Source organism: Artemia franciscana, unplaced genomic scaffold (genome assembly GCF_032884065.1).
Source record: "Artemia franciscana unplaced genomic scaffold, ASM3288406v1 PGA_scaffold_67, whole genome shotgun sequence".
Lineage (NCBI taxonomy): Eukaryota > Metazoa > Arthropoda > Branchiopoda > Anostraca > Artemiidae > Artemia > Artemia franciscana.
Window position 1 is genome coordinate 398,121 of NW_027062705.1, and position 16,805 is coordinate 414,925.

General features: G+C 35.2%; 1 protein-coding gene across 1 annotated transcript in view; it reads right to left on the reverse strand.

The window, feature by feature from the left end:
• Window positions 1-16,805, reverse strand: part of LOC136042136 (sorting nexin-33-like) — a gene marked incomplete in the record, with an annotated part of 238,796 nt that overhangs the window by 130,662 nt on the left and 91,329 nt on the right. The window contains 1 exon segment of the mRNA XM_065727054.1: window positions 11,280-11,394. Within this exon segment, the coding sequence (XP_065583126.1) occupies window positions 11,280-11,394 (115 nt within the window).

The window sequence follows — 16,805 nt, forward strand, 5'->3', positions numbered from 1 at the left end:
AACATATTCCAGAAGAGCTCAGGGGAACACTTACTTAAACATTGAAATATAAAAACTGTCGCTGGTAGTCAGGCTGTTGTTCTACATTCAGAACACTAAGCTTTTTCTAACATGCAACAGTATTTTCGGCCCTTTTTCCCAACTCTATAAGAACGATTCCTAAAACACAAAGGCCGTTTAATTAGTCAGGCTGTTGTTCTACATTCAGAACACTAAGCTTTTTCTAACATGCAACAGTATTTTCGGCCCTTTTTCCCAACTCTATAAGAACGATTCCTAAAACACAAAGGCCGTTTAATTAGTCAGGCTGTTGTTCTACATTCAGAACACTAAGCTTTTTCTAACATGCAACAGTATTTTCGGCCCTTTTTCCCAACTCTATAAGAACGATTCCTAAAACACAAAGGCCGTTTAATTAGTCAGGCTGTTGTTCTACATTCAGAACACTAAGCTTTTTCTAACATGCAACAGTATTTTCGGCCCTTTTTCCCAACTCTATAAGAACGATTCCTAAAACACAAAGGCCGTTTAATTAGTCAGGCTTTTGGTCTGAATTCAGAATACTAAGCTTTTTCTAACATGCAACAGTATTTTCGGCCCTTTTTCCCAACTCTATAAGAACGATTCCTAAAACACAAAGGCCGTTTAATTAGTCAGGCTGTTGTTCTACATTCAGAACACTAAGCTTTTTCTAACATGCAACAGTATTTTCGGCCCTTTTTCCCAACTCTATAAGAACGATTCCTAAAACACAAAGGCCGTTTAATTAGTCAGGCTGTTGTTCTACATTCAGAACACTAAGCTTTTTCTAACATGCAACAGTATTTTCGGCCCTTTTTCCCAACTCTATAAGAACGATTCCTAAAACACAAAGGCCGTTTAATAAGTCAGACTGTTTTTTAAAAGTACTAAAGACTTTAGCGTGAAGAGGGGGATATATAGGAGGGGACAACCCCCTCCTTAGACATATGACCTTAGATCCTCCTGAGCTATCAGTGGCGCATAGGGCGTCGACAAGGCCTCTCCTTTCATCACGAAGCTTTGTGAATGCAGTGATATCTTCCTATTGTGTAGTGAGTGAAATGTTGGCCTCTTGCAGCGTCTTCCTTTAGGGTGCCCCCTCGGATACAGAATAATACCAGTTCGTTTTAAGTTTTAATATTGCTCTTTGCGTTCAATAGATAAAAATTTTAAGCAGAGCTTGAGTCAATTTAGCACTGCCTACGTTAAGGACAAAATTTGTTCACTAAAATTATAAGACGTAACAAAAACTCTTAGGTCATGCTAATGTGAATTATTTTACGGTATAGTTAGGCAAGACTTTTCACGAAATTATGATCAGTTTTCACAAATCAGAGCGACACGAAAACTGAGTTATGCAGGCCAAACAATAATGGAATCGCGTGGTCTTTTATATCTATTTCCCTTTCTCCTTCTGATTCGCTCGTAATGATACAATATCCTTTTTCAAGAATGATATTAACGCCAAGTTATATACTTCCGATTAAGTTAACCACAATCAGCTAGCACACCATATTATTGATCAATCGTTATTGTTTCAACGTGTGCAACTTTACGAAAACACTAATGCATATCCGGAACAATTGTTCTCGAGCAATCACCAAAGTAAAACAATTCAAAATAGGGATGAAAACTTTTAATTGACAGTGAATAGATATAAAATTATTCAACTGGATATTTCGAACACATATACAGTGTTCATCATCAGCAGTTTTACTGCTGATGATGAACATTGTACCTACATTCGTCTATCACCTAGAGGCTGTTCCCCATGGAAATCTGATGCGGTTATTGGTGCGGACTGGTGGGAAGAGCAGACGTGGCCCTCAAAATTGTTTTCAAGGACCGATAAGAATGCACGGACGTCGCTCAAGTGCAACACTCTTCGGAAGATTAAACATATCTCTCCACGACATAATTCCAGGATTTGCATCCCCTTTACACAGAAAAGAAAACTCTTCCCGGCACTCTTGCCAGCTTTATCTCTACAGACAAGTTGTGTGACATGAAATCTAGTCTATCCAGCGCCCTCACATAGAGGGGGTATTCAAAAAGTTTGAACAACTACCCATATATATATATATATATATATATATATATATATATATATATATATATATATATATATATATATATATATATATATATATATATATATATATATATATATATATATATATTGTAACCCCCACCCGCAAGGAAAAACATCTGATACGGCCCTATCTCACTAACATCTATTCAATGAAGGATTTTATATACCTGCTAACACAAAAAGCTCAATATATAAAATTCTGTCTCTTTATTCTTCCCCTAAATAAACACTGACATAAAGCAGACAATTGCAATTTTTTAAAAAGAAGTCAACTGCCACCAAATTGATAGCACAATAAAGACTATTTGACAGAGCCATCATTAGCTCCGACAATGATCGATATTGAGAAGACGACATTTCTGATACCTATTAATACACCACTTTCCAGATATCTGTCTCTGTCATTACTATCACATTTCCAAGACTAATGATTCCCCGTAAAAACACGTTTCCACCCAACTAGAGGTCTTTTGATAATTGCTGGAAAAAGTCACTTACAGAGTTGAGATCAATAGATCATCCTAGTGAATAGCCATAAGCCAAGCTTATAATGTTATTATCCGTAAGATCTTGCGTACTTTCAAAAAAAAAACCTTGAAGTATATTACTATTCAAAAATAAAAGTGAAAGAGAGATTATTTCCTAGAAAAAGTATCATGTTTCATGATCTGGATCTAAGATTTTCAAAGCTAAAAATCTCAAAATAGAAGTTATAAAGTGGTCAAAAATAGTGAAAAAAGACAAAAAAAAAACAAAACAAACAATTCACAGCACTGGAGCCTTTATTAGTAAGGCTAATTTTTAAACTTCCACCCTGGTTTAAATTTATTGGTACTGTGTAACTAAAGATTTGATTTCAGTCAGTTAGTAAGTAACAAATAGTTAATTTTTACCCATTTTGTACCAGTAGATTTAAAAGAAATGAACGTATTTTTTGCCAAGAAACAAAATTTGGCGACGATATTCATTTGAATGGCCTAACATATGGTCATTTTTATTTTACTTTGTGAATCAGTCTTAAAAGCGAAACAATTTAAAAGCAGTAACTCATTGACTTAGTTGGCTAAAGTGATATTTGAGCTACACTGGGGCATATTTCTAAACCAATGAAATTTAAGGACCTCTGGGGTCCTCTTGCCATCTCTGACCTCCAAGGTTCCACTATTATTACTTGAGGAACCTTTGTCTGAATTTAAAGCAATACCCCAGTAATTAAAATGGCACGGGAAATAGGAAGCTTAAAAATAAAAAAAGCTTAAAAAAAATAAGAAGATAAAAAATAAATAAAAAATAAATAAAAAATAAAAAAGCTTAAAATAGCTTAAAAATTATTGCAAGGAGTTGAGCAATTATGTACATTTGTACACATGTGTTCCTACATTCAAACAAAACCTACATGTTACCATGTATAAAAAATAATCGTTTGATATGACATACATGTCTAGGAAAAAATTTGCTACATTGTTGCTGTTTGTGGTTAATAACCCAGTAATTAAATGGCCAATAACCCAGTAATTAAAATGGCACGGGAAATAGGAAGCTTAAAAATAAAAAAAGCTTAAAAAAAAATAAGAAGATAAAAAATAAGTAAAAAATAAATTAAAAATAAAAAAGCTTAAAAAAGCTTAAAAATCATTGCAAGGAGTTGAGCACTTATGTACATTTGTACACATGTGTTCCAACATTCAAACAAAACCTACATGTTACCATGTATGAAAAATAATCGTTTGATATGACATACATGTCTAGGAAAAAATTTGCTACATTGTTACTGTTTGTGGTTAATAACCCAGTGATTAAATGGCCAATAACCCAGTAACTAAAATGGCATGGGAAATAGGAAACTTAAAAATAAAAAAAAGCTTATAAAAAAGAAAATAAAAAACAAATTAAAAATAAATTAAAAATAAAAAAAGCTTAAAAATAGCTTAAAAATTATTGCAAGGAGTTGAGCACTTATGTACATTTGTACACATGTGTTCCTACATTCAAACAAAACCTACATGTTACCATGTATGACAAAAAATCGATTGATAAGACATACATGGAAAAAATTTGGAAAAAGATAATTTAGAAATTATAAAGATAATTTATAAGAAAATTTAGAAAAGATAATTTAGAAAAAGAAAATTTAGAAAAAAAATCTAAAAGAAAATTTGCTACATTGTTGCTGTTTGTGGTTGGAAACTAGTCGGGTTAAAATAAAACTTTAAATCATGTTCGAGTTTACGGGACACCTAAGATTTTTTTGCAACTGACTTTTTAGTTATTGTTGAGACTAAACAGCACCCACTTAGAAATCCATCAGGGATGAGAAAATACTTTTGCACTGCCCAACATGGACAGAACCCCAAACTGCTACTGAATGGGTTTTGTCCATCCTGGTCCTTTTATCAACTATTATAACCTAACAGGATCTCAAAGTCATGCATCTTAGTGCTTGGTTAATTTCAAAGAAGATATTACATTTTGAAAACAAAACAACCGCTCTCAGCATTTAAAAATTCAATGAAATTTGAGGAAGCAGACTGAACCAATCACAGCCGAGTGCTCAGTCTACGAGGTTTTAGCACAACTATATAGAAATAAATATAAATAATAAAAATTAAGAATTGTGTTTCGTAGTAGCCCTTGAGTCAGTAATGGTCACTATAATCTAACTCCAACTTAGCCAATCATCCTTTGGATTAAATTGTCTTAGTGCTAGATGATATATTTCTTTATTAAAACAAAAATGGGCTAAGCCAAAATGAAAAAAATGAGATAAGCACGGAATAGTTAGGAAGAAATCCATCAAACCAACATAAAAAAAGGAAAGAAAACAAATGTAAGTATTGCACTGAATCAACCCTCTGGCATAAAGGGGTATGCCTATTTACCAAGAACAGTTAAATTAAAATTTGACTTTTTGAATTTTTTTTTATATCGAACTTTCATAACCATGTATACATCTTAAAAAAATGAGAACGCCCTTCAATACTCCAAGGCTTAGGCTGCAGCCAAACATATATGCAAGAACTTTATGATTTACAAAATGGGACAAATTAGATTAGAAAAAATTGCAGAATTTTAGCACTCCAGAATCCTGAGCCAACCATTGGCAACCAGGCATGCTGTTACACTGGAAAACATATCTTACAGTTAATTGGTATGACCAGCCTTACTGATTAGAAGCTGTTTGATTCTAGTTATGAAAATACTTATTTCCTTATTACTTTCCCAGTGACTTAGCAAGATTATGCTCATGTCACAATTACCATATTCCCACAATTACTCATTTTATTGGTCATCATTACTAACATTAACATAAACAAATAGTCAATTAAAAACATATTAGAATTCAGCTATAAAACCGAGTCTTAATTCCCTGGACCCATAAAAGCCATCATTATAAAATTTCTCTGGGAAAAAAAGGGCGTATAGGCATAAACTTGTTTCTGCTTATTTTGCAGGGGAGGGAGGCGGGCACTGAAAAATTTAGGAAATGGATATAAGGACAATATAGGAAATTATAGTAAAAATTTTGGAATTCAGACGGTTTAACCTGCAAGACACCTAGATAATTTAATACAAAGCCGATTAGTATTGGAGACTAGAAAATAGATGCTTTTAATGATGAAAATTCCCGCCTATCTGCTTATTACCTTCGGGTGACTTATCGAGAACAAAGATGTCGTTGAAAATCGATAAGACTTTTCCTAAAGCTAATGCTAATACTTCCTACATCCATGCCAGTAAAACATTTTCAAATCTTCTTATTAAACAACTTTCCTTCTCCATCACTCAAATAGAATGAAAAAGACATTATTTTTACAAAAACTACGCAAAGTGTCGCTGACAATCCTTGAGAATATAATCACAAAGCAATTAGAATAAAAAATATGTTCACAGGCGTTCTATAAAAAAAAACGACAACATCTGTGACTGCAATGAAAGCGAAGAAGTAATGGGACGTAAAGCTGCCGTATAAAAATACGACTTCCTTAAGATTTTCCCCAAATACTTTCAACAGTTTTTGGTCCTGTGTTTACAAAAAGAGAAAATCGTTAACTTGTCTCAGAGGTTGAATCAATAGATGATGAGAACTAGATAAGAACCACTATACCACAGCTTCTATTGCCATACTTCCACCATACGTAGTAAGCACCACAAAATGAACGCGACTATTGACTAAGGGCAGACCTTTAAAGTAAACACCCCCCCCCCCCCACTAAAAAAAAAACGATTTCTGATGTGCATACCCAGAGTAAAACTGTTGCTTTTTTCAAAATACTACAAATCCATACTGAATTGACAGTAAATGAATTGTTTCCTAAAAATCTAAGGGAACTGCGGTCGTTGGTTATCAAAACTATCATTTATGAAAGGCGAATCCGGAAACGATTTTTAGCCAAATCCAGTTTTTGGATTAGCTAAATCTTGGCGCTAGCTAAATCTCAACAAGAATAGGTCTTAATCATGAAATCCTTTATTATTCAAAAATTCAGCTTTTTCAAGTTATTTAATCTTAAGGGTGGTTCAATTCCTAAAATCGTACGAAGCAAGTGGCAAGTACCAAGCGTAGCTGAATTGTCCCAAACATGGCCCCAGAAGACGCGATTTTGCGAGACATATAGCAAATAAGGTGACACAATTAGCACTCCAATATGTGCACCGGTTGGTCAAGATGGCAATTCCCAGAATTAACATCGATTGATACGCAGTTCTTAGTGATATGCAGTACACCAACGGTGTTGGTGTGGCGCTTCGAGCCACACCAACACCTACTTGGTGGGCGCACTTCGCGCCGATCCCCCAAAGCCCCCCGCGCGCGTAAGTCGTTACGCGCCATATTAGTTACGCGCCATTGTAGTTGTGCCCCTGTGTCCCTCCTTTGAATATAGATAGATATATATATGTTTTTAACTAAGCAAAACTAGCGAATATACAATATTCTTCGCTGTCCCATTGTCTGTGCATATAAATAGATTGTCAGGTTTACCGAATCTTGAACATGCAACATATAATTGTCCATGGGAAAAAAATCCGTATTCAGATCTATACCGCATTTTTCTAATGATTGCCATTGGGCTTTGTTGATGGTAATTGCTAATCGAATATTCCCTGTGTCCCCGTCGTCATTTATATATCCCCCATGTGCCGTTCCAGCGTCCCCGTTGCAGTTGTGTCCCTGTGTCCCGGTCGTCACTTGTGTCCCGGTCTGTAATTTCTCTTTGAGTGTCCCGGTCGTCATTTATATTCCTTGTGTCCCGGTCTGTAATATACGACAATAGATCAATTGTGTTGTAAATTTGTTCACGATCCCATTCTACACATGGAGAAATAGAAGCAGTATGATTAGGTGAAGGCATTCCCAAATGCTTGAGAAGTTTGTTTGCAATAGATAAGCGCAAATCTTCAATCATAACTAAAGTGCAGTTATAAATTTCTGTTGTAAAGTCCAAGGTCATATCTGACCTTTCTAGTCGTATTCGGTGGAGTATATTCTCGGCCATTTGCGATTTGTATTTCTCCCATAACTGTGTCGGAGATGAAGGAGAGCAACTTTTGCCGGAAGACACGGGCCGTTATGTCATGTCTATGAACCGGCGATTGTCCAGGATGTAAAAGCTGTTGTATCTAATCCCAAGATGGATTATATATAAATGTAATAAATGACGAATCATTAATCTATAGGCATAATATTTCATTGCGCTGCATTTCTTATCCATTTCTTTATAAGTGGCTGGATTTATCAATTTAAAATTAAAGTGATAGCCGTCAGCTCCATCCTAAAAAATGATAGGATATTGTAGGGCATCGTAGCATCGATGAGTTTAATAAAAACTTCTCTTTGAAATACCTTCTTATATACTTGAAATGACGTCATACTCTCCGGAGAAGAAAGACAATTGACTTTACATTCATGAATTACAGCGTGGTTTACATATTCCCAAAAGCCTCCCACTCTCGACTAAAGTGTTTGAGATTACATAGCCATCATTCGAATTCATATGTTCAACAGCGAACTTTTAAATGTGACATACGCGAAAATGTAGTTGAACTTAAAGACAAACTTCGTCCTTGCACTTGGTCACGTATATTTCATATGTCAATCTCAGAAACCATGGCTGAAGCCAAGGGCGTATCTAGGATTTTTCATCGTGGGGGGGGGGGGGTAGACACAAAACTTAAAAACGAATCAGACAGAAACTTCAGGGGGTTCAAACCTCGCAAACCCCCAACCCCTACATACGACCATGGCTGAAGCTTTTTAACCGAAACTTACGAGTAATACTGTAATACTAATTTAAGAAGTAGATTACCAGTGACCTTACAATAATAATCAAAAAGCGTTACAGACGTCAGAAAGAATTGTTAACAAAATTCTTACTGAAACAAGACCTCAATAACGTGAAGCCAACTTTAAACATTAAAAAAACTTCTCTTGTCAATTTTCTTCCTTAATATTGATACAACTAAATATATGGACTTAAATCTGAACACTCGAGACTTTGCAAGCTCCTCAAGTCATCTTTCAACTTTAAACAGTAAAATAAAAGCTTTGTCGTGTCAATTTCCTTCCTTAAGAATGATATAACTAAATGCCCGGCCTTAAATCTGGGCGCTCGAGATTCTGCAGGCCCCTCGGATGTTTGTTTCAACTTTAAACAGTTGAAAAGAAGCTTTCTCGGGTCAATTTCCTTCCTCAGTACTGATACAACTGATTGTACTGACTAACTTTGAGCACTCGAGACTCTGCAAAGCCCCTCGGATGTTTGTTTCTAAACTTTTAACAGTAAAAAAAATGAAGCTTTCTCGTGTCAATTCCTTCCTTAGTACTGATACAACTGAATGTATGGACTAAAATTGAGCACTCGAGACCTGCAACCCCTCGGATGTTTGTTTCAACCTTAAACAGTATAAAAAGCTTTCTCTTGTCAATGTCCTTCCTTAATATTGTTATAACTAGATGTACGGACTTAATTCTGGGCACTGGAAACTCTGTAAGGCCTCGGATGTTTTTTTCAACTTAAAATAGTAAAAAAAAGCTTTCTTATGTCAATTTCCTTCCTTAGTACTGGTACAACTGAATTTACGGACTAAAATCTGAGACCTAGAGACTCTGCAAGCCCCTCGGATGTTTGTTTCAATTTTAAACTGTAAAAAAAGGCTTTCTTGTGTCAATTTCCTTCCTTAGTACTAGTACAATTGAATGTACGGATTAAAATCTGAGCACTCGAGACTCTGCAAGCCCCTTGGATGTTTGTTTCAATTTTAAACTGTAAAAAAAGGCATTCTTGTGTCATTTCCTTCCTAGTACTAGTACAACTGAATTTACGGACTAAAATCTGAGCACTCGAGACTCTGCAAAGCCCCTTGGATGTTTGTTTCAATTTTAAACTGTAAAAAAAAGGCTTTCTTGTGTCAATTTCCTTCCTTAGTACTAGTCAATTGAATGTACGGATTAAAATCTGAGCACTCGAGACTCTGCAAGCCCCTTGGATGTTTGTTTCAATTTTAAACTGTAATAAAAAGGCTTTCTTGTGTATATTTCCTTCCTAGTACTAGTACAACTGAATTTACGGACTAAAATCTGAGCACTCGATACTCTGCAAGCCCCTTGGATGTTTGTTTCAACCTTAAACAGTAAAAAAGCTTTCTCTTGTCAATGTCCTTCCTTAATATTGATATAACTAGATGTACGGACTTAATTCTGGGCACTGGAAACTCTGTAAGGCCCTCGGATGTTTTTTTCAACTTAAAATAGTAAAAAAAAGCTTTCTTATGTCAATTTCCTTCCTTAGTACTGGTACAACTGAATTTACGGACTAAAATCTGAGACCTAGAGACTCTGCAAGCCCCTCGGATGTTTGTTTCAATTTTAAACTGTAAAAAAAAGGCTTTTATGTGTCAATTTCCTTCCTTAGTACTAGCACAACTGAATGTACGGACTAAAATCTGAGCACTCGAGACTCTGCAAGCCCCTTGGATATTTGTTTCAATTTTAAACTGTAAAAAAAGGCTTTCTTGTGTCAATTTCCTTCCTTAGTACTAGTACAACTGAATGTACGGATTAAAATCTGAGCACTCGAGACTCTGCAAGCCCCTTGGATGTTTGTTTCAATTTTAAACTGTAAAAAAGGCTTTCTTGTGTCAATTTCCTTCCTTAGTACTAGTACAACTGAATGTACGGACTAAAATCTGAGCACTCGAGACTCTGCAAGCCCCTTGGATATTTGTTTCAATTTTAAACTGTAAAAAAAGGCTTTCTTGTGTCAATTTACTTCCTTAGTACTAGTACAACTGAATTTACGGACTAAAATCTGAGCACTCGAGACTCTGTAAGCCCCTTAGGTGTTTGTTTAGAAAGTGACCTTAAGATTAATTCTCATGTACCTGAAATGCCTATAATTGCTATTCAGCTCATTGACTGAATACCATTCAGTTCTTCCCGTGTTTCTTTAAAAAGTGACCTTAAGTTTAACTTCCATGCACGTCAAATGTCTGAATTCGCTAGCTTTCCACTACAATCCCTTTCCCAATTCAAAGATTTAAAAATATGACGCCTTGCTTAAGAACTATTCCTTGTCCTTATGTTTTAAGCTCCCTCGAATATTTTTTTCTCGTTTGGCATCCATGCCTAAAGATCAGGATTGAGGATATTCAACATAAGGCTCTAAAATTATCCTTGGCACTTCCTTTACTTCTTAAGAAGATGATCTAAATCAGCTTCGTCCGACTTCCATGGGAACATAAACTTACCACGAAAAGTTTACTCCAATAGAACATACTTAAGCAACTGACAGATACCTTTGTGGAAAGGTACTGACGTTGTGACGTTCCTTTGTATAGTATCCATTCGTTATTCTAACCGTTGATTTTATCGTTTGACGTTTTCATATCGCATTGAAGATGATGTAGTATCTGCAACTTTGTATTTCTGGTGTTGATGTTTAAGTAGCTCCATATATTATTTAATTTACTTTTTTGACCGGCCTAAAAGATTTAGCAGCGAATAAGTTTATTCTTTTGTATTCTAATGGAGGAAAGCCATTATCCATAACCACTATTCATTTTCTGGAGCTTTGCTAAATTTGTTTATTTATTTGCCTAATCTTATTTTAGTTGTTTTAACTCTTAAAAAGACCCTAAAAAAAATCTGAAAGCATAAAAAATCACTTACCAGAAATTTGTTTATCAGGAAGGGGAGGAACTGCTATTAAACAGAACTTTTCCTGTAACCGCTCATGCAACCAGTCAAAATGCTTATACCTCCGTGAAACTTGAACATTGTTGTGCTAGAAAAAACATGAAAATAAAAAAAATTAGTAAACGGTATATCCTTAAAAAAAGAAGAAAAAAAATGAATGTCCGAGGTATGACATTTCATTTAAGATAAAAAAAAAAATTAGTTAACAAAATTTTTAAGGAGCTCAGTAATTTTAGCATAAATTACTAGCCTGACAAAGATTGTGCTTTCCGGTAGTACTAGCAATGACTATAAAATAGAACAAAAAACTTTCATAAAACCAATTTCTAGGGGAAGGAGACAGGCTCTCACAAGTAGATAGCAAATCCTAAATTTAGGTAATATATATATATATATATATATATATATATATATATATATATATATATATATATATATATAACACAACCTAGAAATAATAGGGAATTTTTTTCCTATTCAGCGACAGGAAATGATTGTGGAGTTTTAATGAGTCTAGTTAAAATTAATAATAAGTTTTCTATGTATTTCCGGTTTCGTGATTTCTTTTATCAGCAAATAAATGGCTTACCCACGGGAGCACCTTTATCCGGGCTGCTGGCAAATATTTATGTCAAGAACCTTAAGAATTGGGTATTAAATTCTTATTTTTTAAAACACGTCAATTGGGGTCGCTACATGGATGACGTAATTTCACTTTAGAATTATGGGGAAACTGAACTTCGGCGTTTCTTAGATAATCTTAATCTTACATAATAGAAATCTGCAGTTTACCCTAGAAATTGAAAATAAACTACCGTTTTTAGATTTGATAATTATTCGAAATACTGACAAACTGGATTTTACTATTTATAGAAAACCAACGAAAAATAATAGATATCTTCATTTTAATTCAAATCACTCCCCACAAGTTAAAACAGCAGTTGTAACTTCTCTCATTGGTCGTATCCTGAACATTTACTCAGATTCGTATATAAATGCAAAAATAAATTTTATCAGAAATATTCTTTTTGGCAATGGACATCCCATTCCTTTTGTAAATAATATAATTAACCGTAGACAAAAAGACATTCCCGCAGAATCGAAGATATTTCCCAATGTGAGGTTCCTGAAAAGCCCTCAAATATTATCTATCTTACATACATCCCAAAAATTACAACAAAATTAAAAGATGTTTGCACAAAAAAATAACCTGTATGTAGTTTTCACTAATAATTTTAAAGTCATCCGCAAAAAGAAGACATAGACAAAGCATTAATTTCAAAAAGTTCTAATAGCTCCTTTTATTCTGCTTTAGCTTGCCATATATTTAATAATCCCTCCTACACAATACTTTTTGAAAAATCTTCCTTCATTAGTCATGATTTGGGGATAAAACAGGTGGTTCGGGAATCAATCGAAATTAGTCTCAAAATCAATAATAACATTTCTTTAAATAGAGAGTTCTTTAATATATATATATATATATATATATATATATATATATATATATATATATATATATATATATATATATATATATATATATATATATATATATATATATATATATATATATATATATATATATATATATATATCTGGTGTTGTGCTGAAGAAGAACCTTGGACACAGGGCCAAAATATTCACCGAATTGAATTCCACCTTGGAAAAATTTCCCTATTGTTTCTAAGTTGTGTTTGCATATAGAAAGGAAGTGTGGTCTTCGTCACTATTTAGGAAATGCACCTTGGTAGGCTTTGTTATTTACAAGCATTAAACTGAAGAAAAAAATGAATTTGAATCTAGTACTGGGACTGGCAGAAGCACTAGAGGTGTTGGTAGTAGTAGTCACAGATATTAGAACTAGTCGCAAGTAGTAGTAGGCAGGGGTTCCTGACCAAAGTGTTGCACCTGCGATACTCTTGTTGGCAAAGCCAACATAGGAGTGCTGGCAAACTTAAGGTTGCCTAGGGAATGTAAATTTAGTATATTTCTGTTGTTAAGCTTTGTATTTATATTCTGTCCTGTAAAGTTTGGTCTATTATGTGTTCTTTTTCTGGCACAAAGCATGGGTGAGCAGAATCAAATAAAGCAGGTCATATTTTTAGTAAGGAGCGACCCGGCTCAATAGTAAACAAAACTCTAAAAAACGGGATAATTGATATCAAACAGTTCGTGGTAACGAACTGTAGTAAGGAGCGACCCAGCTCAAAAGTAACCAAAACTCTAAAAATTGGAATTTTGATACCAATATTTACATAAAAAGAATCGCATTTTAATTCTGATTTTAAATATATAAGTTTCATCACTAGTTTTACCCATCAAAAGTTACGAGCCTGAGAAAATTTGCCTCATTTTCGAAAATAGGGGAAAACACCCCCTAAAGGTCATACATCTTAACGAAAATTACACCATCAGATACAGCGTATCAGGGAACCATATTGTAGAAGTTTCAAGCACATATCTACAAAAATGTGGAATTTCGCATTTTTTGCCAGAATACAGATCACGGCTGCGCGTTTATTTGTTTTTTTTTCCAAGGGGTGATGATATCGACCCAGTGGTCCTAGAATGTTGCGAGAGGGCTCATTCTAACGGAAATGAAAAGTTCTAGTGCCCTTTTTAAGTGACCAAAAAATGGAGGGCACCTAGGCCCCATCCCATGTTAATTATTTTCCCAAAGTCAACAGATCAAAATTCTGAAATAGCCATTTTATTCAGCGTAGTCGAAAAACCTTATAACTATGTCTTTGGGGATGAATTACTCCCTCAAAGTCCACATGGGAGGGTCTACAAGTTACAAACATTTACCAGTGCTTACATATAATAATCGTTATTGGGAAGTGTACAGACGTTTTCAGGGAATTTTTTGTGGGGTGGGGGCTAAGAAGAGGGGGATATGTTGGGGAATTTTCCATCGAGCAATTTGTCATGGGGGAAGAAAATTTCCATGAAGGGAGCGCAGAATTTTCTAGCATTATTAAAAAAAAAACAATGAAAGAATAAATATGAAAAACTTTTTTCAACTGGAAGTAGAAGCAGCATTGAAACTTAAAACGAACAGAAATTATTACGCATATGAAGGCATCAGCTCCTCCTAATACCTCGCTCTTTACGCTAAAGTATTTTTAGTCATTTCAACTATTTATTCTACGGCTTTTGTGATTCAGTGGTAATTCTTAATGAATTGGGAAAAAATTTAAGCTTTAGTCTAAAGAGTGAGGTACTGACGAGGGGGTGAACCCCCTCATATATGAAAATAAAAACACATGAGAATACAAAAGTTCGTTACATAAGCTAATTTATAAGTTACGTATATCTTTTACTAGTAAAAACATTCGTAAAAAATTTAAAGTTGTAGTTGCCTTTTAAAGTAACCAAAAAATCGGAGGGCAACTAGGCTTCCTCCCCCGCTCTTTTTTTCTCAAAATCACTCGATCAAAACTATGAGAAAGCACTTAACACTTAAAACGAACAGAAATTACTTCGTAAATGAAAGGGGCTGCTTCCTCATCAACGCCCCGCTCTTTACACTAAAGTTTTTTACTGTTTTAAAAAGAAGAGTCAAGAGTAAGAGTCAAACTTTAGCGTAAAGAGCGGGGCGTTGATGAAGAAGCATCCCCTTTCATATACGAAAGTAATTTCTGTTCGTTTTAAGTTTTAATGTCGCTCCTTACTTTAAGTTCAAAAAAACTAGTTTCTAATTTATTTAATACTTCGAAATAATCTGATGATTTTTATGCTGATTTAAATACGTAACTATCATCAAATTTAGTCTTATCCATCAAAAGTTACAAGCCTGAGAAAATTTGCCTTGTTTTGGAAAATAGGGGAAACACCCCCTAAAAGTCATAGGATCTTAACGAAAATCACAACATCGCATTCAGCGTATCAGAGAACCCTCCTGTAGAAGTTTCAAGCTCCTATCTACATATGTGGACCTTAGTATTTTTTGCCAGAAGACCGATCACGGGTGCGTGTTTATTTGTTTGTTTGTGTATTTTCCAGGGGTGATCGTATCGACCGAGTGGCCCTAGAATGTCGCGAGGGGGCTCATTCTAACAGAAATTAAAAGTTATAGTGCCCTTTTTAAGTGACCAAAAAATTGGAGGGGAGCTAGGCCCCCTCCCACCCTCATTTTTTCCCAAAGTCAATGGATCAAAATTTTGAGATGGCCATTTTGTTCAGCATAGTCGAAAAATACTATAATTATGTCTTTGGGGCTGACTTACTCCCCCACAGTCTCCGAGGGAGGGGCTGCAAGTTACAAACTCTGACCAGTGTTTACATACAGTAATAGTTATTGAGAAGTGTACAGACCTTTTCAAGGGGATTTTTTGGTTGGGGGAAGGGTTGAGGGAAGGGGGCTACATGGGATGATCTTCCCTTGGAGGAATTTGTCATGGGAGATGAGAAATTCAACGGAGAGTGTGCAGGATTTTCTAGCATTATTAAAAAAAAAACAATGAAAAAGTAAATGTGAACAAGAGCTAAGAGCTCATATGGCACTTGTGACGAGGCGAGAAGAGCTAAGAGCCAAGAGATCATATGGTATGAGCTCTAACATAATTCTATGAATCAATAGATTGATTTAAAAAGGAAAATAAGAGGCTTAATGCCGGTCAAGATTTAAAATAAGAGCTCTGAGTCACAAAGTCCTTCTAAATAAGATCCGATCACCCACTCGTAAGTTATAAATACCTATTTTTTCTAATTTTTCCTCTCCCTTTTGCCCTCCAGATGGTCGAACCTGGGAAAACGACTTTATCAAGTCAAATTATGCAGCTCCCTGACACGCCAACCAATTTTCATCGCCCTAGCACGTCCAGAAGCACCGAACTCGCCAAATCACTGAACCCCTCCCCCCAACTCCCCCAAAGAGAGCAAATCCAGTACGATTCTGGCAATCACGTATCAAGGACATTTGTTTATTCTATCCACCAAGCTTCATCCCGATTCCTACACTCCAAGTGTTTTTCTAAGATTTCCCCCTTCAAATCCCCAAAATGTCAAAAGATCTGGTCGGGATTTGAAATAAGAGCTCTGAGACATGAATTCCTTCTAAAAATCAAATTTCATTACGATCCGATCATCTATTCGTAAGAAATAAATACTCCAATTTTCATGTTTTCCAAGAATTCCAGTTCCCCCCTCCAACTCCCCCGAATGCCAAAGGATCTGGTCGGAATTTGAAATTAGAACTTTAAAGCACAAGATCCTTCTAAATATCAAATTTCATTAAGATCTGGTCACCCTTTCGTAAAGAGAGCAGATCCGGTCCAGTTATGTCAGTCAAGTATCTTAGACAGGTTTCTACTCTTCCCATCCAGTTTCATCCTGATCTCACCGCTTTAAGTATTTTCTAAGATTTCCGGTCCCCCAACTGCCCTCCCCCCCTAATTACGCTTGATCCAGTTGAGATTTAAAATAAGATATCGGAGTTACGAGGTCCTTCTAAATATGAAGTTTCATGAAGATCCGATCACTCCTTCGTAAGTT